This window comes from Berghia stephanieae, chromosome 1 (genome assembly GCF_034508935.2).
Source record: "Berghia stephanieae isolate SIO BIC M18660-M18661 chromosome 1, UCSD_Bste_1.3, whole genome shotgun sequence".
Lineage (NCBI taxonomy): Eukaryota > Metazoa > Mollusca > Gastropoda > Nudibranchia > Aeolidiidae > Berghia > Berghia stephanieae.
In genome coordinates, this window is record NC_088360.1 from 24,341,348 (window position 1) to 24,368,730 (window position 27,383).

At 36.2% G+C, this 27,383-nt stretch overlaps 1 protein-coding gene across 2 annotated transcripts; it reads right to left on the reverse strand.

Moving 5' to 3' along the window:
• Positions 1-3,116: 3,116 nt before the first annotated feature.
• Positions 3,117-19,391, reverse strand: LOC144970769 (uncharacterized). Of its 2 annotated transcripts, XM_078910782.1 has the most exons (8): positions 19,189-19,322; positions 15,646-15,759; positions 15,325-15,437; positions 14,670-14,790; positions 13,354-13,524; positions 7,104-7,207; positions 5,981-6,110; positions 3,117-3,781 (listed from the first exon to the last, which is right to left on the reverse strand). In XM_078910782.1, exons 2-8 carry the CDS (start codon positions 15,754-15,756, stop codon positions 3,539-3,541), a joined length of 993 nt encoding a protein of 330 aa, XP_078766908.1. In that variant the 5' UTR covers positions 15,757-15,759; positions 19,189-19,322; the 3' UTR covers positions 3,117-3,538. The 2 variants fall into 2 exon arrangements, with proteins under 2 accessions (XP_078766908.1, XP_078766901.1); XM_078910775.1 differs by lacking the exons at positions 3,117-3,781; positions 5,981-6,110; positions 7,104-7,207 and having other exon boundaries at positions 9,340-13,524; positions 19,189-19,391.
• Positions 19,392-27,383: the final 7,992 nt, after the last annotated feature.

A 27,383-nucleotide genomic window follows, 5' to 3' on the forward strand; every position in this document is an offset into this window, starting at 1 on the left:
AGTCACTAGCAACTTGTTATTGTTTACGTTTGGGGCAGCAAACTTTACTCTTCTATAAATACCACTACCGGATGTTTTGTTTTCCTTTTTCGCAAATCAATGGATGCTTGTTGAAGTGTGGCGGAATTTGTGAATTTCTTCTTGGTTGAAACCCGAAGCTAAGTTGATATTTTTAGCAAATCTATTTTGTTACTGTAGCATGTGTTTGTTTTAAATTTATGTTACATTGATTTCTCTGGTTTTGGATTCGTAATTCTGATACTTAGATAAGATTCTAGAAAATTCTAGGACGATCCAATCACGTTGTTTTGTTTGGGTCTTAGTCTTAGTAAGAGAGTGAACTTACAGAATCAATCACAATCAGTCAATCAGATCTCGGCATCGGGTGATTTTTAAACTGAGAATCCTCAATCTTTATTTTAGATTCACCACTTTTCTTCACTTTAGTTCTTTGTAGTTATAAATTTAGACAGGCGTTTTTGAAAATGGCATCAACAAAGGTGACTGAATCAAAATCAAAACATCGATTTTCAAGTTACATCAGAAAGATAGAGAAGGATGGGTTTGCATGGTGTTGCCTTTGTAAATCTGAGATTAAATATAGTGGAGGTGGTGTTCGATGCCTAAAAGTTCACTCTAAAAGTAAATCACACGAACGTAACAGAGCCATAGATATTTCAAATCAAAGACTCCCAGCAGCCATGCAAGCTACCAGAGACAAAATAGATGGAACATTTTCATCTTCTAGTTTGACAACATTGCCTCTCCCATATGGAGCAGCTCCTAATTTAGATAGTTTAGGACTTGCTAGGGAAGACTCCACTGTGCCTACTGGCCCCAGGCCAGTTTCACAAAAGGATAGAATTACTCACCAGGAGGCTTTCCTGTGTTCTTTTATGGCCGAGCATACTCTACCGCTTTCCATGGCACCTCACCTTATTCAATTTGCACAGGAATTAGCAAAAGATCAAAAATCATTAGCTCAAATGCACATGGAGAGACAAACAGCCACTTACAAGCTCCGCTATGGCTTATCTGAACTGGAGCATGTCCGCCTGGTCAAAGTCTTGCAAAATAGCCCCTTTTCACTTAATATTGATGAATCAACTTCTAAGGGGTCAAAAAAGAGAGTTCTTAATGTTTTAGTTTGTTATTACACGTATTGTAGTCATTTGAAGAAAAGTGTTTGTGATTTATATGCTAGCATTGAAATGACAATTGTAAATGCAGAGACAGTGTTTGAGGCTGTTAGGAACCAGTTTTTAAAAGATCAGATACCTTTTACAAATTTGATTTCAGTGCTTTCTGACTCAGCTGCTTATATGAGGGGCTCATTAAATGGCTTTCAGACTAGATTAAAGGAAGTTGCACCTCACATCATTGATATTGATGGAGATGTTTGTCACCATATTCACAATGCTGTGAAGAAATTCACATCAATTCTTGATAGTAAGGGGATGCTTATCAGGCTCTTGGATGATTTATTTGGTGACATGATTATAGTTCAGATATACGAGATGACTTGAAGGAAATTTGTAGACTGATGGAGTTGCCAGAGCACACTCCCATTCAGAGAGCTGGACATAGATGGATGTCAATTTATGATGCCTCAGTTAGATTCTTAGAGATAAAAGATGCCCTTACAATTTTTTATTCAGTTTGGCTCACTGTAGAAGAAAAGAAAGAACAACAACAAAAAATATCTGCTCTTCTTAGACATGTAAAGAAAGACTCTAAGACTAGGATAATGCTCATTTTACACAGACTTAAAAACAAAAAACTTACACCAGCAGGTAGGGAGAGAAAAAGGAGGATAGTTTGCAAACTCTTTATGAAATCAAAAGAAAGTTTATTACTAGTTAATACCATTGTCAGCAGGTCAGAGGTGATATCAAACCCCCAATATGAAATACTAGGTCCGGTAATAAGAGCTTGTCTTTCTATCTTCACAGGGCCTAGAGTAGAATCATCTTTCAGTGTAATGAATAATATAATCACAGGCACAACAAACAGATTAGATGTAGGGACTTATGAAGCCATCCACAAGATTAAATACAAATTCCTTAAATGTGAAAAGAGCTGTGTAGAGTATTTCCATAGAGAAGATCCTGTACATAGTCCTGTCGATTCAGCCCTTTGCTACTACATGCAAACAGCTGGAAAGAGAATGAAGACTAAACATGAAAAGCCAGCAAAGGCAAAGGTTTCAAAAATTAAAAAAGTATCAGTCCATCAAAGAGCAGATGAAGTAAGGATAGCAATAGAGCAAAATAAGCCCACTGGTCCATTATCTAAAACAGAAGAAAAAGAAATTTCAATGCCTTCTTTGAAAAGGAAATTTGTTGATACTGATGTTTGTAGTAGTAGTAGTAGTAGTAGTAGTTGTGATAGTAGTAGGCTTACTTGTAGTGGTGGTAGCAGTGATAAAAGTATCATAATTAAACAACCATCCAAGAAGATGAAATCAGGTGATGATCTTAGATCTTTCTTTAAAGGAAAGTAGAAATCTCCACTTCATCAATAGGTCTTAGTTTTATGCAGTATACATATTATCATAGTGATAAATTGGCTACACATACTCTACTAGTTAAAATTAGCTTTTTACAAATACATCTGTAGTTTCAATTTTTTTAAAAGGAGTGTGCGAGTTGGTTTCAGAATTTTTTATCATTTGCCATTTACATCCCTGCTCTCTTCATAATTTTGTAAAAGATGGCTGAGAAAAGAAAATTGAATTATCTCACTATTGACTCTTGACAGAGTTCACAACAATAATGGAGAGTCATCATTATCATAATATGACTTGTATCAAGACCACCCACAATTACCTCCCTCATATCCTCTGTAAAATACTCAACACAGAAAACTCGAAAACATGGAAATCTCGAACAAATTGGCCCGGTCCCGACTTGTTCGAAATTTCCGTGCTCGAGTGTATGTAGATATTTTGGTTTATTCTTAACATATGATTTGTAAACATTTGAGTGTATTCCTCTTAGTGGGGACTTGTGCCAGTGTCTGGGTAAGACTTTTAGGTGACCTCAAACGTTGCGGTGCTTTAAAACCCTTAACAAAGAAACAAGCTCTAACAAACACAACACAAGAAATAAACAATCTTCATTTTGATTAAATCCCATGTATTTATATTAAAATATAACAAATTAATCATGAGTGAAAGTTCAGTTGTGCCAGCATTTTGGTTCAAATAATATGACTGCCAGCTGGTATTTGGCTAGCTAACAGAGGTGAATATGGTTTGTTTATCTTTGCAGGTCATTGTTAGGTCATTTGAGATGGTGGCTACTTGTTATAAATTAGCATCTTTCTCAGGCAAACTGGCTTAGCCAGTCTGTCTTTCATTTTCACGCAAATTGATCGCTGTGAACTTTCATCCATGCTTAAAAGATAACAATAACAAATTCGTATTTATATTCATTAACACTCATGCACATAACGCAATGCATTCAATTTGCACACATTTTCTCCATCTTCTCATTCTGTGACTTTTGTACTATGCATAATTACAATTATAATTATATCAAACAAATTTGGTAGCTAGCGACATGATTTTAGTCAGGTCACCACCCTTGCCCCTCAATGCAGATGGGATAGGAACAGTGACACGGTTCCCAATGGGATTACCGTTGTCATCTACCAGCACAATGTTATTGGTGTCAGTCCTGGGTACATTTGGTCTCTGCTTTTGTCGCAAGCCGACAATGTACGCCCTTCTCATCTCCCCTTTGACTGTCACTAGCACTTTATCTCCCAAGTAACCAACCTGAAAATTGAAGAAGAAGAAGAAGAAAAAAAAAGAAAAAAAGTTTTATCTATGACCCATATTTCATCATATATATTAGTCCATTTAAAAAGTAAAAGACAACAACTTAACCCTTAAAAGGCTCATACAACTAAAATTTTCCTACACTTTATCTCCCAAGTAACCAACCTGAAAATTGAAGAAGAAGAAGAAAAAAAAGAAAAAAAGTTTTATCTATGACCCATATTTCATCATATATATTAGTCCATTTAAAAAGTAAAAGACAACAACTTAACCCTTAAAAGGCTCATTCAACTAAAATTTTCCTACACTTTATCTCCCAAGTAACCAACCTGAAAATTGAAGAAGAAGAAGAAGAAAAAAAAGAAAAAAAGTTTTATCTATGACCCATATTTCATCATATATATTAGTCCATTTAAAAAGTAAAAGACAACAACTTAACCCTTAAAAGGCTCATACAACTAAAATTTTCCTACACTTTATCTCCCAAGTAACCAACCTGAAAATTGAAGAAGAAAAAAAAAAGAAAAAAAGTTTTATCTATGACCCATATTTCATCATATATATTAGTCCATTTTAAAGTAAAAGACAACAACTTAACCCTTAAAAGGCTCATACAACTAAAATTTTCCTACACTTTATCTCCCAAGTAACCAACCTGAAAATTGAAGAAGAAGAACAAGAAAAAAAAGAAAAAAAGTTTTATCTATGACCCATATTTCATCATATATATTAGTCCATTTTAAAGTAAAAGACAGCAACTTGTTTTAACCCATAAAAGGCTCATACAACTAAAATTTCCCTACCTCGGATCGCTGAAGTAAGGAGCAAAACTAACTTATTAGTGGCAACTCCAAACAACTATGTGGTCTAGTGGTATGACATTCGCTTTCAGATCGGAAGGTCATGGGTTCGAGCCTCGTGATCGGCGCATAGTTGAGTCCTTGGAAAAGGCTCTTTACTCATATTCTCTCACCATACTCAGGTGTAAAATGAGTACCTGGCTGTTAACAGTGTTGTCTTTGTCCGAAAAATTGTAATATCGCCGAACAGGCGTCATGTCCCATCCTACATGTTAAATGTTGCTGTTGACCAGGGACCCTTTGTAAAGCGCTTTGAGCACATTTAGTGGATATTGCACTATATAAAGCTCAATGTTGATTTTAATTTTAAACCTATTTTTCAAATCATACATACAGCAAATCTGTTACTAGTTATGGAAACCAACATGGTAAGGCAATTATTTAAAAAGTCAATGGGCTAAAACCCCATTTAGTTCCTGCTGACAGCTTCAATTATAATCCCACACAACACAGATAAAACACCCATTATTTTTCAAGACTTTGGCTTTATTAAAACATTGTTTCTATCAGTAAACACTGAAATATAGGAAATCTAATTTTCTTAACAAAGGAAATCTAATTTTCTTCCGTGTGGAATTTCCATTTCACAGCCAAAAAATTCTCGCAATATCAAATGCTCTTGTTTTTGAGATGTGGACTCCAATCACAAGCAAAAATCTAGAACATTGTATTACTGGTGGTGAAAGTTGTGTCTACATGAGAACTCCAGAGACAAATGCATAACTCATTGACAACCCTCTTCTCCAGTTGCCAAAAAATAAAAAGTGCAGAACTCAGCATCCAAAGTAATGGCGTCTTTTGGATATTTTTCTCTTAGTCTTAGATATTTAGCCAAAAGGAAAATGTGTTAACTCACTCAAGCCTAGAGATTTTTGCTACTTTTCAAATTGGACACTCAAATAAAATTGGAAAAAATGTATTTAAAATAAGTATGTGCATAGATAGTTGTATTCAACTACCATTAACATGCAAAAAAACTAAAAACATTAGCTTTGATACTACGCCTATAATTTATCTCAGAAAAACGTAACAAATAGGCATGGGGTAAAAGTAACTCAGGGTATACTACGGATATAGTCGGTTTTAGGGTTGAGTGAGTTAATGCTATGCTGCAAAACATCTGATCGACAAAGAAACAAAATATGCCACAATAGGCCTGTATAACGAGACTCCTCAATGGAGGCATTCATTTTAAGTCAAATTTAGAAGTTAAACTTAAAATTCAATATTAAGTATCAGGTTCATCTGAACATAAAATTGTTATCAGACAATTGGTCACATATCAAACAAAGAAGAGTGTCAATTGTAAAAAAAAAAAGAATAACTTATGACAAACCTGTCTATCATTATAAACTTGAATGACACGGGGAGGTTTCCCTATCTCAGCTGCAGCTTTGCCAATAGCACTGTTATCAACGATTCGCATGCGAGCCAAGTTTCTTATTTCATCTAGCTTCTTTGTAGTGCTGGGGACAAAAATATAAAGCATAGAATTTATAAAATAAAACAAGAAATGATTCTATAAAACTATTGTCAATAATCTGTCATGTTTCACACGATATATCTTGTTGACACAATGTGTATGTATGATTTCAATGGTGAAGACAAACCAATAGTCACTCTCTTCTGAGCAGTTCTATCAGGGCAGGCATGGACTGAAATAATATGTTGCTTAAATCCATTATTAAAAGTAACGGATAGGTTAGTTTTTTGTCTTCCTTTGCTTTCTTTTTTCTTTTTTTTTTTTTTTTTCGTTATCGGTACAATAAAATGACCTGGATTTGTTGCCAAGAATTTCTGTGTTTCAGATGTGTCCAAAAGAAATTTTCTCTTGCTTCTTTTATTTGAATTGAGATTTATATTTTTTTTTGGACTATTATTTAGTAAAGTGGGTTTTTTGTATTTTTAAAGTAACTTTTATGCCCAAAACTAACTGTCTGTAAGTGATTTCTTTGGCAATTGCCAGCTTTATTAGAGCATACACAAATTATCGTTCATGCTTTGGTAACCAGCAGGTATGATTATTGTATTCCATTGCTCTTGGGTGTGCCACCCAAATTGATACAACATTTGCAAACTATCCAAAGCAGAGCCACAAAACGGATTAAAAAATCGAATGACCCTACGAAAGAAATTCAATATAATCTCCATTGGTTGTCATTTGGTGAAAGGATTGTTTTTAAAACTTTTTTAAACAAAACTATTTTATTGTCATTAATCAAATGTTTTTAGTTAGAATAAGTTATCAATGTTAGTGAGGAGTATTGGTGTATGTGTGTGCATGTTCCTGTGTAATATATCTATGTGCGAGTTTGTTTCTTTATATTTAAGTGTTCTCAAAATAGTCAATGAATGACAATTAATATTGTAAAGAGGTGCTGACCACTTATATGTAGAACTTGAGCCCTATATAAGTAACTTATTATTATTTTAGAATCATGTCAATATCTTCCACTCACCTGAAACAGCAAGTTGTGGTTATCCTTTCAGCTGCAGGTTTAATGAATGTTAAAGCCGCTTGTGACATCAACATAGGTGTCGCCATCATTGATGATAGTTGAAACTGAAAACACATTAAAATCTTATGATAATAATGATATGTAGATTGTAAATGACTTTGTTTGTTTTTAAGGGTTTTACGGCGCTCGCAACACATTTAGGTTAGATCAGCGCCAGTAAAAAGGAAGAAAATGTTCTAGAATTACAATAAAAGCACCCAAGAGAAAGTAAGACAAAGGGGAACTGTGAAGAAATAGGGTTCAGATGTAGATTCCAAGAGCATACCACCAATGTACTTAGTTTTAGATCACCTATAAGTATTAGTCTCATCCAGACAAAAGCACAAGATCCAACAAAGAGGAGTTATTTGTAATGATGCTGTAGTTGGTGTTTTTTTTGTTTTTAAGGCGCTTGCAACACATTTAGGTCATATCAGCGCCAGTAAAAAGGAAGAAAAGGGTAGATTGGATCTTTTAAGTTGCCATCTCGGGCCCAGATTCAAACATCAGATTTATAAAACAGACTACAAGACCACGATGTATTACACATTTTGCTGGATGCTCTTAATTTTTTTTTCACCCCCGATCAGAAGGCTTGGCCAATACGTAAATAAAAAAATGGTCAACAAATTTTCTGTTTTGTAATACGAGGGCATAGCATCCAAATAAAATCCACCCTATAACGTGTTCATTCAAGAAATATTGCAGCACCTACAAATATTTACATGGCAATTTAGCGCCAGTTAATTTCTAATTATTTTAGCAATGCTTGCAACAATGTAAGTCATCAGCGCAAATAAAAAGGAAGAAAAGTGAACTGTAAAAACATACAATCTCCCTTAAGTAAAAATTGACCCTTCCCCTCCCACTCCCTGCCAAGCATCTGGATAAAACCAGTGAATCTCATTCCAAGGCAAAAAACAAAGCAAGTTGGAAAACATAATATTGGGGGATAGAAAACAAGCGACCTTCTGGCCCATTTGGAGAGGACAAAAGACCCCATCCAGAGTGCTATTTGAAAGAAAGCACTAGTTCAGCAAAGGAAAAAGAAAATTATGCTACTTGTTCAGAACTTGCACCCGTTTTGTTTTTGTTTTTAAGTGTTTTTACGGCGCTTAAAACACACTAAGGTCATATCAGCACCAGTAAAAAGGAAGAAAATGGGAAAGTAAAAAGTTCTAGGATTACAATTAAATCACCCAAGAAAATGTAAGAGAAAGGGGGAATTAGTTCAAATAGGGAACAGATATAGATTCCAAGAGCACACTATCAAAACAGTTTGAGCTCACCTAAAAGTCTCATCCAGACACAAGGACAGGTCCCCACTAAGAGGAATACACTCAAATGTTTACAAATCATATATAATATGTAAATAAAACATAATACAGTGCATAACAGAGCACCATCTCCTCCCATAACTATACATTTGACTATTTCCCTCCCAACCAGGGTAGCCGGCCAGGACAAAACATAGTAAAGTAATCTCATTCCAAGATAAAGACAGAAACCAAGTTGTTTGTTTTTGTTTTTAAGGGTTTTACGGCGCTTGCAACACATTAAGGTCATATCAGCGCCAGTAAAAAGGAAGAGAATAGGATAGTAAAAAGTTCTAGAATTACAATTAAAGCACAAAAGAAAAGGTAAGACAAAGGGGAACGGGTTCAAATAGGGAACAGATGTAGATTCCAAGAGCACACCGTTAAAGTACTTAGTTTGAGATCACCTAAAAGTCTCATCCAGACACAAGCACAGGTCCCAACTAAGAGGAATACACTCAAATGTTTACCAATCATATAATATAATATGTAAACTAAACATAATACAATGCATAACAGAGAGATGATTTACAAGGAAAAAAATATCATCTCCCAAAACTATAACTATACATTCGACTGTTTCTCTCCCAGTCAAGAAACTCTGGCAAGGATCAGGACAAAACTAAGTAATCTCATTACAAGACAATGACAGGAAACAATTGGAAAACAGGTATGGGGGGATAGAAGACACAGCATGTACCTCCCTGCCCACTATGGGAGGTCAGGATCCCCACCCAGGAAACCAAGTTGGAAAACAGATATAGGGAGATAGAAGACATAGTAAGTGCCATCCTGCCCACTACAGGAGGACAGAAATCCCATCCAGTAACGTGCACCTGCACATGCTAAGTAAGAGGAATAGATTCAAGATACACAAAATAAACAAGAGTTCAATCAAAATTTATTCATACATGAATGGGCAAAGCATAATATAATGACACAATAAACGATATTTAGGCGATATCATTGGACATAATAAAACTATCATACACACATCTGTTCCAAGCATAAGATATTTAAACTTTAATAAATACTTTATAATTTGTAAATTGTTTTTGATGTTTTGTTTTTGAGGATTTTACGGCGCTTGCAACACATTAAGGTCATATCAGCGCCAGTAAAAAGGGAAAAAATGGGATAGTAAAAAGTTCTAGAATTACAATTAAAGCATCCAAGAATAAGGCAGAAAAAGGGGAATTGGTTCAAAAGAGAACAGATGTAGACTCCAAGAGCACACTATCAGTGTACTTAAATTGAGATCACCTAAAAGTCTCATCCAGACACAAGCACAGGTCCCCACTAAGAGGAATACACTCAAATGTTTACAAATCATATATAATACATAAATAAAACATAATAGAGTGCATAACAGAGATGATTTACAAGGAAAAAAATATCATCTCCCAAAACTAACTATACATTTGATTGTTTCCCTCCCAGCCAAGGTATTCGGCCGGGGCCAGGACAAAACCAAGTAATCTCATTCCAAGACAAAGACAGAGAGCATGTTGGAAAACAGACATAGGGGGATAGAAGACAGTTTGTACCTCTCTGCCCGCTATAATTTGTAAATTCCTTTCAAAGATACAATTTATAACAAGATTACTTATCCATTACACAAAGGGATGATGATAATAATTTGTTTGTTTAGAGTTTTACGGCACTTGCGACACATTTAGGTCATTCCAGCGCCAGTAAAAAGTTAGAGTTACAATTAAAAGCACAAAAGTAAGACAAAGGGAAATGGCACAAATAGGTAACAGGTGTAGATTCAAAGAGCATACTATCATTGTGCATGGCTTGAAATCACATAAAAGTCTCATCCCGACACAAGCACAGGTCCACACTCAAAAGTTTAGATATCATATGTTAATAAAAAATACAATACATAACAGAGAGATGATTTACAAAGAAAAAAAATATCATCTCTATAACAATAACAATAACAATACACTAACGGTTTTCCTCCCAGCCAAGAACCCCGGTCAGGGTCAGGACAAAATCAAGTAATCTTATTCCAAGACAAAGACAGGAAGCAATTGGAAAGCAGATATAGGGGGATAGAAGACACAGTAAGTACCTTCCTGCCCACTATGGGAGGTCAGGAACCCCACACAGGTACCCTATGCTAGAAATTATGTTGTTGCAACTAAGTGGTCATGCAACCTATTATTGCAAAATAGAAAAATAAAGATTAATTGAAAAACAGCCATTCTTTGTCTCCTAAGTCCATAAAACTTCCTAATTGTAATATATTATTTCACTAGAGCTAATTGAATGATTCAAGAATACAAAAATGAAATCTAGATACAAAATGTCAAAAATGACATAAGGAACCACAAACTCACAACCTTGACAACAAAAATATTCAAATTACATGTAAAAAGTCAATAACTATAAATCTTTACATATATATCACATACTGCTGGGTGGGATATTATAACAGGGTTGCCGATTTATGAAAATGCTCTTTCAAAAAATGTGTGCCACGATACTCTGACACATGACCAAACACTTATTTAATGAAAATACTGACAAACTCACTCCAAATCCAGAGTGAGATGGAAATCCACAAATCCAAATAAACTTTAAAAGAAACAAAAATCGTTAGCTAATGCTCAAAATAAAAGAAAAGTTATAATACAGACAATGCAACACACAAAATGAAAGAGAAGTCAACAGAAATTTGTAATTTTACACAAAACTGGCAAGCCTGTTATGCAATGGAAACATGCATACAATCATCCGACATCACTTTCATTCCAACATTCACACCTGGCAAACAAATGATCTAACCATCACACTAAACCCTAAACGAAACCTATGGTACCAATGCGGACAATACTTACACCTCACCCATTCCATTAACACCATTCACACCCACAGACTACGCTCTAACTCTTCCTCACAACATTTATGACAGATAGACTCGTCAGTGTCAACTGCAGTTGGTACTGTTGGAATTGCGACATCTGTCAAAACGGTATTTGGTTATGTTGTCACTATCACCTGTCTGTAATATACCCCGGACTTGAGACTTGTCCACTGTCTTTAGTCCGATGCGAGTGAAGTCAGTCTCTACATTGCTGTCGATCCTATGTCTCTTACATTTCGTAAAGTTCTGTCTGTTCCTGGGTCTGTCTTTAGTCTTAATTTTCTGTCATAGACCCAGTCTTGTCGGAAGGGGTCATAGACCTAGTCTTGTCGGAAGAAGTCATAGACCCAGTCTTGGCGGAAGGGGTCATAGACCCAGTCTTGTCGGAAGAGATCATAGACCCAGTCTTGGTGGAAGGAGTCATAGACCCAGTCTTGGTGGAAGGAGTCATAGACCCAGTCTTGGCGGAAGGAGTCATAGACCCAGTCTTGGCGGAAGGAGTCATAGACCCAGTCTTGGCGGAAGAAGTCATAGACCCAGTCTTGTTGGAAGGAGTCATAGACCCAGTCATGTCAAAAGCAGAAGACACTTTCTCAGTCTGAACCGGCATTTCAACAATACTGAAATCTTTGTCTGAAGAGACAAGAGATAAAAACTGTTCCAGCTGCTCAATTTTATGGTTGAAATGCGATTCTCCCATCAACTGGAATACAGAATTTATCCGACTTGTCACTGCAGACACAATTCTGTAGCGTCCTTCCTGTGTGCTTACCATCCTACGACGGGGCACAATATTAGTCTCATGATGCATGTGTAATGGTCTGTCACGGTTGTCTGTAAGTAATTGTCTAGATTTCAGAAACCGAGAACCAGCGAACATGTTCAAAGAATAGAGAGGTAGACCAAGTACAGTTTTCAAAGAGAAAATATGTCGGCATGTCAGGTGGAATTGAGAAAAAAAACTACAATCACATTCAGTAAGATTTGTAGTATAAGAATTCTGCTGTCGCGTATCTCCGGCCACTTGAAATGAATAAGTTGTGTCAGAAGTTGAGGGAGTAGGTGTGTGGGTGTATGTAATACTTTTTGACAAGTGATATTGGTCTGTGATGAGTTTGGCTGCAAATGATGTTAGTAAGTCTGTGATTTTTTGTAAATCTGTGCTGAGGTGTTTGACATTGTAGTGATGTGTGATGTTGAGTAGGTGTGTGGTCATGTCTTTGGTCCTCACATGGTCAGAATTGTATGTCAACAAAAATGAAATAAAGTCCGAAAGTCGAGTCTGGGGTCTAAGAGTCTGTTTAATCTTACCATGGTAACTCTCAATGTAGTTTGTCGTTGTCCCAAAAAATGTCTGGAGGTCAAGAGCTGCATGAGTCGCCCACATGTCTGTAATATTCCACCAGTTCGTGCGGAAATATTCTACAGTCCGGTCAGGTGCATCTCGTTGAATCATGTCAGTCAGTTCATGAAACCTATCCTGTGACTTAGTTTCCCTCTGCTCTTTGAAATAACCCAGGAATGTATCAACTTGCTGTGAAGAGAGCCCATGACTTTTCAGAGCTCTCTTCACCACAGTCGACGAATGGAAAGAACAGAGTCGAACCAAGGAGGAAGGAAAAGGTTCATGAATTGCAGCAATTTCTGACAAGTCCTTGTCAACAAAAAACACAGAAGGACCACAAACATCTTCAGACATGACAGACTTCAAAAATGACAAACAAGATAGAAGATATACACGACTTTCATTCCTCACAAAACCATGGAGCACAGGACGACCATCACCTTCAGCATCGATAGAAAAGACATTAACAAGGGGATACAAATAACGATTAAGACTGTCCTTAACATCCATAACAAAAACATCGCAGTAACGATCAAGGTCACGCTTCATGCTCGCAGAAACAAAAAACAGATACTCAAACTCACCACTCTCACTCTGACCAAATTTCGTAAACCCCCCTTCCTTCCTAATATTCTCTAACACAATCTCGACACTCTCATTATCACTCAATCTCACCCCAGCAGTCAATTTTTTTCTCAAATTGGTGATGTCTTGAGGCAACAACGTTATGTTTTGGGCCCCTTCAATATACTGCCTCAGGCCCCTGTTGCTGACACTGGCAGAGGCCATGGCCCTGATGGTGTCGTTGATGCGTGGCTTACGGTTCTCCGGATACACCGCAGCTGTCTGAAAAAAAATTAAAGAAAAAAAATTATTAAAAATAGAAACATACGAAGCTCAAGGTACCGCGGTCATTGCTCTGAAGACAGTACGACGATGGCAGAAAAAGGAGACATGGTGATGGCTGTGAATGATGTGATGCGCGGACCAGTGCCTGTGATACCATAATTTATAATGTGTCTTTTTGTTCAGTCTCTGATGTGCATTGTTTGTAAATATCTATTTTATCAAATGGCATTTAATAATAAAACAGATCACATCTTGATTAGCTCGTGATTTGTCAGCAGGCTCAGTAATGATCCTGCCTATAGAACCAGGCCTGCCAAACAGCCAATTTCGACTTTAAATGTGACCAAAGAGAACAGGATCTGACAAAACGATACTAACATTTTGACACCCCTTGAAATTGGAACCTTCTGGGTACGAAGCAAAGTCAACAAGGCAAGATATGGTTTCCCCAAACTTTTTTTTGCATGTCAAGGCGTTCAAGAAAACTGTGCTTGAGAGTATTTATCTTCCACAATCTTTGAACGTAATGGCTTGAAAATGACAGTGCAAGAAATTTCACATGCAAGTACCTTTCTTACATTCATTAGAGAGTGCAGTATTTGTTTACCGACAATCTCTGAACTTAATGGTTTGAAAATGACAGTTCAGGAAATTTCCCATGTAAAAAAAAAGCCTTCTGTAAATTCATTAGAGAGTTAGAGAGTGCAATTCAGCAATCGAATTGCCGAGCAAATAGATGCTTCCCTAGCAATTCTTCAGCAAGGTATTCTCAAATCCCTTGCAATAACATCTTCCATTTTGGACGATGGATTCGAGTATTTACAATTGTTCAAAGACTTTTGGGCATTCAGCTCAATACTCTATAGGAAGAAACAGAGATGGAAGACCAACGAGGGCCATAATGTTATTCCCATGCAGGGAATTTTTTAAAATTTGAATTACAAGAAAAAAATTCTGTATCAGTCTAAAATTGGTAATACAACATTATTTCCACCAATCTTTCATCAAAATATTTAACCTCTAGAGCAAATTTTTTTTTTTTTTTTTTTAAACCCAAAAAACAAAGAGCTGAAAATAAAATCGGAAAAACTTGACAAAAATGGGACCATAATTCGATTCTGTAATAAAAGCATGTCACTTACCATTGCATCCACTGGATGATTTTCATGTGTATGGTCAGCTCCAGTGATCATTAAAACATGCTGACCATTACACTCAGTCGCAATGATTCTAACATAGGCTTTGCAGCCACACTTTAATGTTCTGAAGGAATAGAAAGACAAAATATAAATATAAATATAAATCACTATGCAATTATCAGATCTGTAAATGCTGGAAATAGTCAGAACTTCAAACTTAGATAACTGTGCAAAAAATGCAGTCCCTTACTGTAACCATAAACCAGCCTCTCGTCACATTTGTTACGGATCTGTAATTTTCTACACATAATCACAGAAAAAGTCACCACAAAAAAACAATAATAATACTCAGGTTGCAAGTGAAAATTTTTCCAGATTCACCTGGAAGAACAAAAACCAAATAGAAATTTAGAAAGTATAATGGAGAACAAGGTTACTTTGTTGGCATTGTAACTAACTGAAATAGTGTGATTCATTTGAAACACTCTTTCTAATTTGTTTTTTTTTTCTGTGCACATGTCGCATTGACCTAAATATAGAGTTGACAGTCATTTTGGAACGGGTAACACCCTGGTTCCCAAACCATGCAAAGTACTGGGAATCAAATTTTTAAGAGCCAAAAGTGAATCAAAAATGATAAATTCAAATCCATATTTACCTTTGGTTGGGTCTAATCCCCTTGCTTTGAGTTGCTCTTTTTTTCCCCTGTTTACAAGCGTAATGTACGAATTCATACTGTAATCGCTCAAACTGAGGGTGGTATATTGGCAACTGGAAAAAAAAAAGAAAAAAATGAAATATATAAAAATTTGTGATATCAAATGTAGAAATATTTCCGATTCATGGATGTTAGCACCAAAGTATCGAAAAACCTTTCTTATGGGCAAATTGGGTCACAATTTGACTCCCACTGCTGCTACTCACTAAACAGCCTAGTATAAGTAACGCATTTATAACAAACAAAAGGATTGACATTTACCTTTCTCGATGATTTCCTTGTATAAAGAATATTGTTTGCAGCCTGAAATTCCTCCAATGTCTTGTGGAAGTCCATAAAAGACAGGAATATTTCACCTTTTTGAAGAGCCATTATCTGGATCATCATGAAAGACAAAAAACAAAAAACAAAAAAAGAACATATTAATTACTGGGCAAGAAAAACAAGACAAATTTTTAAATCTTGAACAAACATAAACTCAACCATTTTAAACTATTAACACGACTTTCAAGAAAGCATTCAAAATCTAACACAATGTCATCTCAACGTGGACTGCTGTGAAGCATCTCTAATTAGCTTCTAGCCTAGTGACATCACAGAGATTCAAGTCCATCCAGCTGGAGCCAAGAGATTCAAGTTGATTACTATTAAGCAATTTCTGCTTCTCTCCCACATAAAGACAAAATTCAAGGTCTTATCATTGTGATATGGATACATAGACACTGCATTATAACTAAACCACATTTTATGCTGCTGTTTGAAAACTGATTATTTTTTACAGTGCCTGCAGTGGTTCTTTGAATTTGAAGACATGGCTTAATTAAACAGCAATCAAATGGAATTATTACTTCTAAACTATATTATTGCTGCCTCATTGCAAACTATAATTTTTGACAATTCAGAGAAATTTTAAAAGGAGTGTCTACGTACAAGGTAACTGGGCACCTCGCCTCAGGAACTATGTACACGGTAGCTCCGGTAACTGGTTTGTCGCTACAATACAAGTGATGGATGGACCGCACTCTGTGTGTGTGTGTGTGTGTGTGTGTTATTTTAAAAAATCAAACTATACAATTTAACCCATTAAAGATGAGATTCAATCTTACTTTAACCTAACACCAGATCATAGTCTTAATGTTACCATTCAATAAAAGACAAGCTATGCGATTATAGCTTAATTGGTGGAAACGATTTATTCTGCATTAATAGGAAAACTATTATCTGGATGAAAAAAATCAGTGTTACTGTTAAGAGGTTAAAATTGCACGAACGACGTGACGCATCGTAAGGCACCTCCGTAACACCCCTTTGATCTATATCATCAGGCGACCCATTCTTTCATCTAATAATAGTAATAATTATTTTTTTTAAACATTAACAAAAACAAACAAAAAATATATATAATAATAATAATAATAATAAAAATAGTAATAATAATAATAATTATTATTATTATTATTAATATAGTTTATTTATTGGGACTTTGATAAAATTTTCAAACTCACAATATCTTTAATTTTACCCAGTCAGGGGGATGGGACTTGAAAACAACATAAATTTGATGCCTTATTTTTTTCTCTACGACTAACGGTTCCAGAGTTATTTATATTTTTCTGTTGAAATTTTTAGTCAATTTTTACAGAGAGAATAATATGTGATCTCACTGCTGCCTCAAAACCAGCATCTCGTTTGGGTTTTGCAGTCAACATGGCCGACCTATTGTTTTCAGTAGTTTTGTTTTCAATTAAAAAATAAATGGCAAGTGTTGAGTATCATTTTAAAGGTAAAAAAAAAAAAGCTTTATTTCATACAAACATTTTCGCGTATGGAAAGAATGAAAAAAAGGAAGGTTAAATGAAATTGGAGAAAATATGAGGTTTTAGTCCCTAAAAAGTGGGGTTGATGGCGAGGAAAATAAAATAGTGAGCGAGTGTATCAATTTTGATGAAATTTGGCAGATATATTCAATTAATTGGCTATCGATATATCAAGTATAATTACAATATACATAATTTAAAAAGTTCTTATAATTCAAAAAATGTTAATTTTTTACTTCATTCGCTTCACTTTCTTAAAAATACAATCAGGAATTAAGAATGAAATACATCGTTAGAGAGCTTGTTTTGTGCCCTTTAGCTCATTAAAATGATACCAAAATTAGTCACATAGGTTCACAAATAACGCCATGGTGACCAAAACAGTAAAGGGCCAAAAATAAAGTTCCAAAAAACGAGTTTTACCTTAAACAGTGAGCCTGTCGGCGGCGACTGGAGTTATCAAAATGCCTTTAGCAGTTATATTTTGCGCCCAACCTTCTGCCTCTACTCTATTACTATCGTGTAGGAACGTATTTATTGTTGTGTTTCAATGTGTTCCAGTTTGTTGTTGTTTGGCTATTAAGTTGTGAATTGTTCTCATGTTGGGTAACCTTGGATGTCATGGTGAGTTCCATTCACTGTTGTCTCTGTGTTGTTTCTTCCCGTGAGTTTTTGACGTTACAATAAATAAAATTGGGTATAAAAACGGGGTTACATTCATATTCATATTCATATCCGAAGCTCTTTTTACTACGAAACGGATAATGGATATTTGATTGAAATTAGTCAAGTGTTTCTTTTACCGGATGAAATTACCCGGACTAATCGTGTAACTACCCACTCATGTGGAGATACATGCCCTATTATTTATTTTATTTTTCATCGTGAATTGTGAATGAGATGTGTAAAAATCTATTCACGACAATTGTCTAAATAAAGCTCTCGACTAACTTGCAACTGAAATTAATATCTATTATTTGCGCTACTGCAAATAAATAATACGAACGCTATCTACTAACTAATACTAATAGTAACGAATACGAACGCTATCTACTATTCGCAGTACTACTGAGTACTACTCCACTCACTTTTCTGAATTAAAAATTCACCCCATACACCGGAGCATACTCAATGTCTCAATCGTTTCTATGTTATATGTTTGTGTTGAGAATATTGGCTATTAAGCTTAACTGCTGGTCAAAATACTTCGCGATGGTGGTGGGCGAACGAATCGGCGGTCCCAGAAGTGGGTGAGAGAGGGATCTAGAAATGACTTGGGTTTGAAACGAATATATTTGTGTTCGTGGATAGCTCACACGGTAGAGCCACGCTCTCACCTGCCAGGCGGAGTTGTCGTACCAATAAGGTCGCAGGTTCAAACCCCACCACCGCCGCGGAAAATTTTTATTCTCTATTGTCTTCTGGCACTTTTCTACTCACTTCATATCTTGTTGTTACCAACATAAGTGCCTGCTCCACTCACTTTTCTGAATTAAAAATTCACCCCATACACCGGAGCATACTCAATGTCTCAATCGTTTCTATGTTATATGTTTGTGTTGAGAATATTGGCTATTAAGCTTAAATGCTGGTCAAAATACTTCGCGATGGTGGTGGGCGAACGAATCGGCGGTCCCAGAAGTGGGTGAGAGAGGGATCTAGAAATGACTTGGGTTTGAAACGAATATATTTGTGTTCGTGGATAGCTCACACGGTAGAGCCACGCTCTCACCTGCCAGGCGGAGTTGTCGTACCAATAAGGTCGCAGGTTCAAACCCCACCACCGCCGCGGAAAATTTTTATTCTCTATTGTCTTCTGGCACTTTTCTACTCACTTCATATCTTGTTGGTACTGAGAATAGAGGAATTTATTATTCGCAGTAGTACTGCGAATAGAGGAAATCACTATTCGCAGTACTACTGCGAATAGCGGTGGCCTCTAAAAATAATATAAGATCACGAATAATAAAAGATATCTAACATTTACCTTGAAGATGACTTTCTCGGTGATGAAAAATGGCAGAAAATTGCTAAACTTTGCTTTTGGTTCGGAGATACGCGAACCGTGGAAAATGGAGAATGGTCGGCATCGGTCGAAATGAGAAACGGAAATGGAAAAACTGTAGGAATTTTCAGAGACGGGAGAGCGCTCCTACTACTGCGAATAGTGATTTTACCGTGAAAATCACTATTTGCAGTACTATTGCGAATAAGCACTTCGTTTAATTTCAAGTTAAAATGATTAAAATTAGGTAGACAAACTGACTCAACTCAATATAGATAGACATAGGCATTTAACTTTAACTCAAATTGTACCGATTAAGCATAAAATTCAATTTTATGCATAAAACTGACATAACACTATTTTGAGATGATTCGTCACGTATGTTGTAGTATTAGTTTAGTAATTGACTTTTGCTAGGGTTATATTGCAGCTGGTACTAATTTTTGTTGTATCCCTGTGCGGGTGAGTGTGTGTGTGTGTGTGCGTGTGTGTGTGTGTGTGTGTGTGTGTGTGTGTGTGTGTGTGTGTTAACATTGGGCAAAGATCAAGGAAGTCTACATAACAACTTGTCACGAGGTATTGGGTGTAAAGAAATCGGAACATAAAGAATGGTTAATGAACAGACTTGCAGAGAAAGCAGAAGCAGCAGCGACAGGAGGACACATGAAGATCCTTTATCAAACTACCATGACACTTGCTGGAAAATATGGGAAACCAGAGTTACAGGTCAAAGACCAGCGGCGTGGCATGCTTACAGTTTAAAGTGGTGCCAGACGAAAATGACTTACACATGCTACATGTGTAAATATAAAAGAAAGAAAAAAAAACAAACTTACATACTTGTAAAGTAAATTTGCATGGTGATGTTTCTATTCCTGCAAATCTTTTCAATAGTTTGTTTATATAAATCACGAACGAATATATTGATTGGAGTTTGGACACTGAGGGAAATGGCTAAAGGGACACATGCAGACATTGAATGTCAATCGAACAAAGGGTAATTTCAAAACTTACAAAGCGTAAGAATGTAAACAGCCCATGGCCTATTAAAAGAGTACTGTAGTTACGTCATGAAACAGCCCCATTCCACTTCGGAAATCAAACATGACACCATATAAGATCTCTCTCTCTCTCTCTCTCTCTCTCTCTCTCTCTCTCTCTCTCTCTCTCTCTCTCTCTCTCTCTCTCTCTCTCTCTCTCTCTCTCTATCTATCTATCTACCTATCTGTGTGTGTGTGTGTGTGTGTGTGTGTGTGAGATGAACGCGCACGCAGACACACACACAAAGTCAAACACGCATATTCACGCGAAGATCATGCATTTAGCATATAGCATCACTATCAAGAAATGTTTGACTTAACTCGTTCACATTCCTTCATATCAATTTTTGCAGCAATAATAATAATAATAATAATAATAATAATGATGATGATGATGATGATGATGATGATGATGATGATGATGATGATGATGATGATGATGATGATGATAATAATAATAATAATAATAATAATAATAATAATAATAATAATAATAATAATAATAATAATAATAATAATATAATAATAATAATAATAATAATAATAATAATAATAATAATAATAATAATAATAATAATAATAATAATAATAATAATAAAATTAATATATACAATAATCACGACACAGAGAGAGAAACAAATGAACTTGTTAATAATCGTGATTTCGATAATAATAAAGATGGTCGAAGTTACCATACTATGACTGGGACGTAAATGACCAACATTAGCTATTTTTCCCCAGTCCAACAGAGTTGGAGCAAAAATTTCTCGGCACCTGAGGCGGTTTTTTTTCTCGTATGTGAAGATGGTAAAAATTCGAGCCAGGTATTCAATGTGGCAACATTATAGTACATTATAGTAATAGCCTTAAATGGTGCCAGCAACAGTCCGCTCCTTGCAATCGTTTGAGTGGGGAGTGGGGAAATCCAGTCACTCGCTCAGCCATGGTACACAGTCGCTGACAGTCATCAACGGACTGTGTGAATCGGGAGAAAAGCGTGGATAGAAGGCGTTGTGACAGAAAGGGAGTCTGTTTCGCACTGTTGATAAAAAGAGATATATACCATTTCTCAGTTTTATATATTTTAAAAAATGCTGTTATCCATTTTTAAAACATGGATGTGGTGCCAGGCACCATTTGAACCAATAGCCACGCCCCTGTCAAAGACAAAGATGGAAAAACTATTTTTGGAAAAGGGGCTCAATCTAAGCGATAGAGGGAACATTTCAGCTGCCTTCTTAACAGACCAACACCAGACAACCCGCCGGAAATTTTGCCTGCAAGGAATGAGCTACCAATTAACTGTGATCCACCATCGATAACAGAGATTGTGGGTGCCATTATCAAGATGAAAAGGGGAAAGCTGCTGGACCAGACCAGATTCCACAGGAGGCTCTAAAAGTTGATTTGATGCTGAAAGAAATGCTGAGGCCCTTCACCCACTATTTGAGAGAATCTGGAATGACAGAATAGTCTCAAAGGATTGATAGGAAGGCCATCTTGTCAAGCTTCCAAAGAAAGGGGACCTCAATAACTGTAATAATTGTCGAGGAATCACTCTTCTCTCTATCCCAGGAAACTTTTTTCAATCATATTATTCTAGAGAGAATTAAGAATGCAATAGATGCTAAACTGCGGGAAGAAGAGGCAGGTTTAAGGAAAAACCGTTCAACTATCGACCAGATTGTCTCTCTGCGAGTCATAATGGAACAGGCTATGGAACTCTCCTTTTATTGTCAACTTTCTGGATTACGAGAAGGCTTTCGACAGTATTGAAGAGCAACATTGTGGAAAATTCTGGCACATTATGGACTCCCTGAGAATTTAGTAAACCTCATTAAGGAAATGTATGAAGGATCAAGTTGCAGGATTGTGCATGAAGATTACCTTACTGACAGCCTTGAAATTAAGACTGGTGTCAAGCAGGGATGTTTGCTCTCATCATTCCTGTTCATCCTTTCCATTGATTGCCTAATGAAGAAAACCTCCCCCCCCCCCCCTGGACACAGTTGGATGATCTGGCTCTTCTGTCCCAGATGCAAGCAAAAGCCACAATTCAACCTGCAAAGTCAAAGGTCTTAAGGATAGTTATACGCCAAAGGGAGCCGATCAAAGTAAAAGATCAGGAACTTGAAGATATAGACACTTTCTACTATCTCAAGAGAATAATTGACAAGGATGGAGGCACGGAAGCAGAGGTGAAAGCACAGATAGGAATTGCAGGCTGCATTCACATCTTTGAACAGAGCTTGGAGAACTAAAGACTTCTCAATTCGACTAAAGCTAAGACTTTTCAACTCAAACGTGAAGTCTGTTCTATGTATGGATGTGAAACTTGGAATGCATCGCAGACATGTATAAGGAGGATACAGGTTTTCTTAAACAGATGTATGCGTAATCTACTCAGAATAAAATGGATGGATAGAATTAAGAACAAAGAAGTATGGAAAAGAACACAGCAGAAACCTGTGGGAGAGGAAATAGGAAGAAGACAATGGAGGTGGATTGGACACACCCTTAGGAAGAAGGACTCCACTATAACAAAGAAAATATTGGACTAGAATCCTCAGTGCAGAAGTTCAAGGGGAAGGCCACGAGGAACATGAAAAAAATTAAAGAAGCTGATATACAGAGAAGTGATAAGACATGGAACGAGATAAAAAAGTTAGCTCAGGATAGAGAAGGATGGAAACTGTTTGTCTGTGGCCTGTACGCTGACCCAGGGTGAAAAAGGCAATGATGATGATGATGATCGGGTAAAGATTTGAAGAATTATTTGATATGCTATGAGCACAAGGATACAAACAGATATATATATATATATATATATATATAATATATATATATATATATATATAAATATATATATATATATATATATATAATATTATATATATATATATATATATATATATATATATATATATATATACATTATAATTCAGGACACATGTTCATTAAGAGCTTTAAATTTTAAATGTTTAACGGCTTGAATTGACAAAGTTTTGTTAACTTAGCATTCTGCTAGGGCCAGGAGCATTCTAATTAGAAATATGGTTAGGTTTATTTCTACTTCATATTCACAAAGTGTTGCCTGGTCTCTGGTGTGTAGCAAAGTGTTCAGCAACTTGAAAATCAAACAATAAAAATGTCATTGCCTTTGCTGACCCTCAGTCGACTCAGCTGACTGCACATGAGCAGTGTAATATAAAAAATAACACTCCCTTGTTCCAATCGGGAAGAGAAGAGTTGGTATTGACGTGCACATATTTGCAGGTCTGGTAACTGAACGCAATTATTATGGGCTTGTTTTAACATTGTTGTAATGGACAATATTTTGCATTGGTTTGAGAGTATTTCCATTACAACAATGAGCCCATTAACCATTTTGGTTATTAGACCTGCAAATTTGTACATGTTGGTTGGTATTTAAAAAAACTATACAATATAATATACTAAATCCGTTCCTAAAACATCTATCCATGCTAGCAGTATGAATATTCAAATCATATTTTCATATTGCCTAAGACTAAGACTGGTTATGAAAAATCAATGTTGCAAAACGCATGTTAAAGATTTCTAAAATATATTGAATATTTAACAACTGAATTTGAAACAAATACACACAAGTGTAATGGCACTGCAACTAAAAAGAAAAAATCCCTTTGATTCGTTATAAAAAGAGAGGGGTCTTATTATCATACCATAAAAACAGACACCTGAAAAGAGAGGGGTCTTATTATCATACCATAAAAACAGACACCTGAAGTAAAATATTTGCTTTTTTAAACTGTTGCTATGACTGAAATAAATATTATTTCAACAAGAATTATATGCATTTCACCACACAGATCATAAAAAGATGTTAAGTTTGATAAATAATGTAATTATACCTACTGTACTTCAAATAGTCTAGAAAATGCGGGATCTCTATTTGCACCTAAAAATGTTAACATTCTTATTGTGATAGATGGTCATAATACAACAACAAAATGAATTGTATTTTATTGTTTTAGATCATGTAAAAGTGTGAATTTTGGTATATATTTACAATATGTTTTACTTCAAATCACAGGGATTCGATTTGCTTCGAATACCTACTCATAGTGACAAAAATCAGCATGCTTCAATAATATACAGTACAACTCAGATCCAACTAACTCGGACTCAATAAACACCTTGCTTTCATCGAACTGAACCCCCCACCCTTTTTTTTTTTAATTTTGTCTTTATTGACTTTAGTAAAGTACCTCTTATTGAAACTAATCTCAGATTCAACTAACCAGTAGTATTGGCAAATTCACTTCTTTTCTTTTTTTTAAATGCTCCTATTTTCTACTGAAGCATTCAGTTGAACTTCAAAAACTCAAAATCTATGTCGGCATCAGGATAGAATGGAGACTACCTCAGGCCTCATCCTACCATGTGTTGGGGGGGGGGGGGGGGGTTGGATAATTTGTGCATGAGCTCTGCCAGGGATACGGAGAGAAAATTATAAATTGATTACAGGGGAAGGTGGGGAGGGGGGGGGGGTGACCCTAGAACGACCGAGCAGGCACTTATGTTGATAACAACAAGAGATGAAGTGAGTAGGAAAGTGCCAGAAGACAATAGAGAATAAAATTTGCGCCGGTGATGGGGGTTTGAACCCGCGACCTTACTGGTACGACAACTCCGCCTGGCTGGGGAGAGCGTGACTCTACCGTATGAGCTATCCACGATCCCAAACAAGATCGTCTCTAACCCTAGTCATTATTAGAGCTCTTTCTTTCCAACTACTTGAAATCACGGGTCCAACACACACAACCTACGTGAAGTTAGTTGGCCAGCAATTAAACTTAATAGCCAATATTCTCAACACAAACATATAACATAGAAACAATTGAGACATTGAGTATGCTCCGGTAATTGGGGTGAATTTTTAATTCAGAAAAGTGAGTGGAGCAGGCACTTAAGTTGATAACAACAAGAGATGAAATGAGTAGGAAAGTGTCAGTCAGAAGACAATAGCGTTTTTGTACACCTCCAAAGGAGGTGCATAAAAACGCCATTTAATTTGTTTAGGAATAAGAACTCTTGTCTGAGTCTGATGTCTGGCTGCGGTCTCTAGGTAAATAAATAAAGGCTGCCTCTATTCTCATTCCCCCCCCCCCCCCCCCCCCCCCCCCCCGGCCGATTGGATTACCGAAAAAAACGTCGCAGGCTTTTTGCGATTTGGATTTGATTTATTTATTTTTTATAAACAAAGCAAGGTAGCGGCAAGGGCCTCGTTGCCATAACAATTTGTTGGTTGGCAATTAGCATATTTAGTTTAGCACTCACCTGTATATCTGATCACAGCTTTTGTAAGTAATTCAAGAATTTTCAACAAGTGTTCCTTTGCAACGACCTTGTTCTCCTACTTTTACTTTCGGTTTGAAGTTTGAATTGATTGATGACATTTCTTTTATACACGTATTCTGAATTCTAACAACAATCAGGACACTACTTCTTTCTGTCGGTTCATTTGAGGGGGAGATATACACTTTTGGGAAATAAACCGCATTTTCTTATGTTCAACATAAATTTTGATTTTTTTATCATTATGATGTGTTAATTCTTGAGATCAATAGGCTGCAAAAGAAACATTGGGTTGTACGGAAAATATGATCTTGAATAGTTATTAAATAGAGAACTTATCATTCGGCATTCTGGTATGGTACTGTGTATTGAGTCGATCAGTGGACCAAAAACACAGCTGTGTATTCAGTCCACTGGAAATAAAAATATCTTAAAAGGACAAAATATCGCCTATACTTGTTACCTTAATCAATACGGACCACGTTGATACTGAGCCTATTATAGGCATCATCAGAAATGGACAGGCATATAAATTATGGCAATTCAATGGCTTAATGATATTATTTACAGCGTTTTATTTACTCTCAGGAAGTCTTGATTGAGAATTGTTCGAAATCGGGCGCCTGAAATAGATCTCAAGTCTCAATACCGATATATCAATTATTGACGAGATTCTTACCGTGGCTGCCAGATGGCCATGGGCCTGGCCAATTTGGCCAAAATTGGCCACAAAGAGAATATTGTTTCTACGGTCAATTTGAATTAACATTTATATATATTTTTTAAATTTTCCTAGTCCCTTAGAATTTTTGTGATTATCAAAACCGATGAGATTTCCAAGGAGATCAGAGTGTTAGTATTGTTTTCCCAAGTAAGGTTCTATTTGGTCACTTTTCCCCCCCCCCCCCCCCCCCTTCCGGTCCGAAGGCAGGTCTCTAATCACATGACCACACGAATAGGAATAGCTTTTCTAACTGATGAAATAATATGGACAAAGTTGATATTTTGTCTAAAATTTTTGACACTTTGAGGTGTTCAAACTACGTACGGAATTCACTTGGTCATTGCTCTTTTAAGAATATTTGTTTAAATTATTCAACTCGGAGGAACGTATCTGACTAAATCTAAATCTACGTGTACATATTTGCGGTTTCGATAACCGAACGCAATTATAAGCTTCTCTTAATGTTGTTGGTTGGAGAGTATTTTTCATTTGTTTGAGAGTATTTTCAGCACAACAATGAGTTCATAACAATTTGGGTTATCAGACCTGCAAATAAGTAGATCTACATGTCGAACAAATTCCTTCCAAACGTTGAGTATTTTAGCGCAATATCCACTTAATGTCTTTAAAGTGCTTTACAAAGGGTACCAAGCCAACAGCAACACTTAACGTGTTATAGGGCGAGACATAACACCAATAAGGCGATATTACAATGGTTTGTTTTGTTATTTTTTTCCGACAGAGACAACGCTGTTAACGTCCAGGTACTCAGAAACTCACACTTGACTACGCTGAGAAGATGTGAGTAAAGAGCATTCTCCTAGGACTAAACTTTGCGTTGCCCAGAGCGGAATCGAACCCGAGACCCAAGTGTCCGAAGGCGAGTGTCATACCACAATACCACAAAGTTTTCTAACAATGTCAAATGAAAAAAAAAATGATTGCCATTTCTCGTCCCACATGGTACAGATTGCTGTTTATTTGGGACCCTTTTGTAAAACACATTGAGCTCGTTTAGTGAATATTACGTTGTAGAAATGCTCCTGTTTCGGTGTCCTTTTGTTTTGTATCGT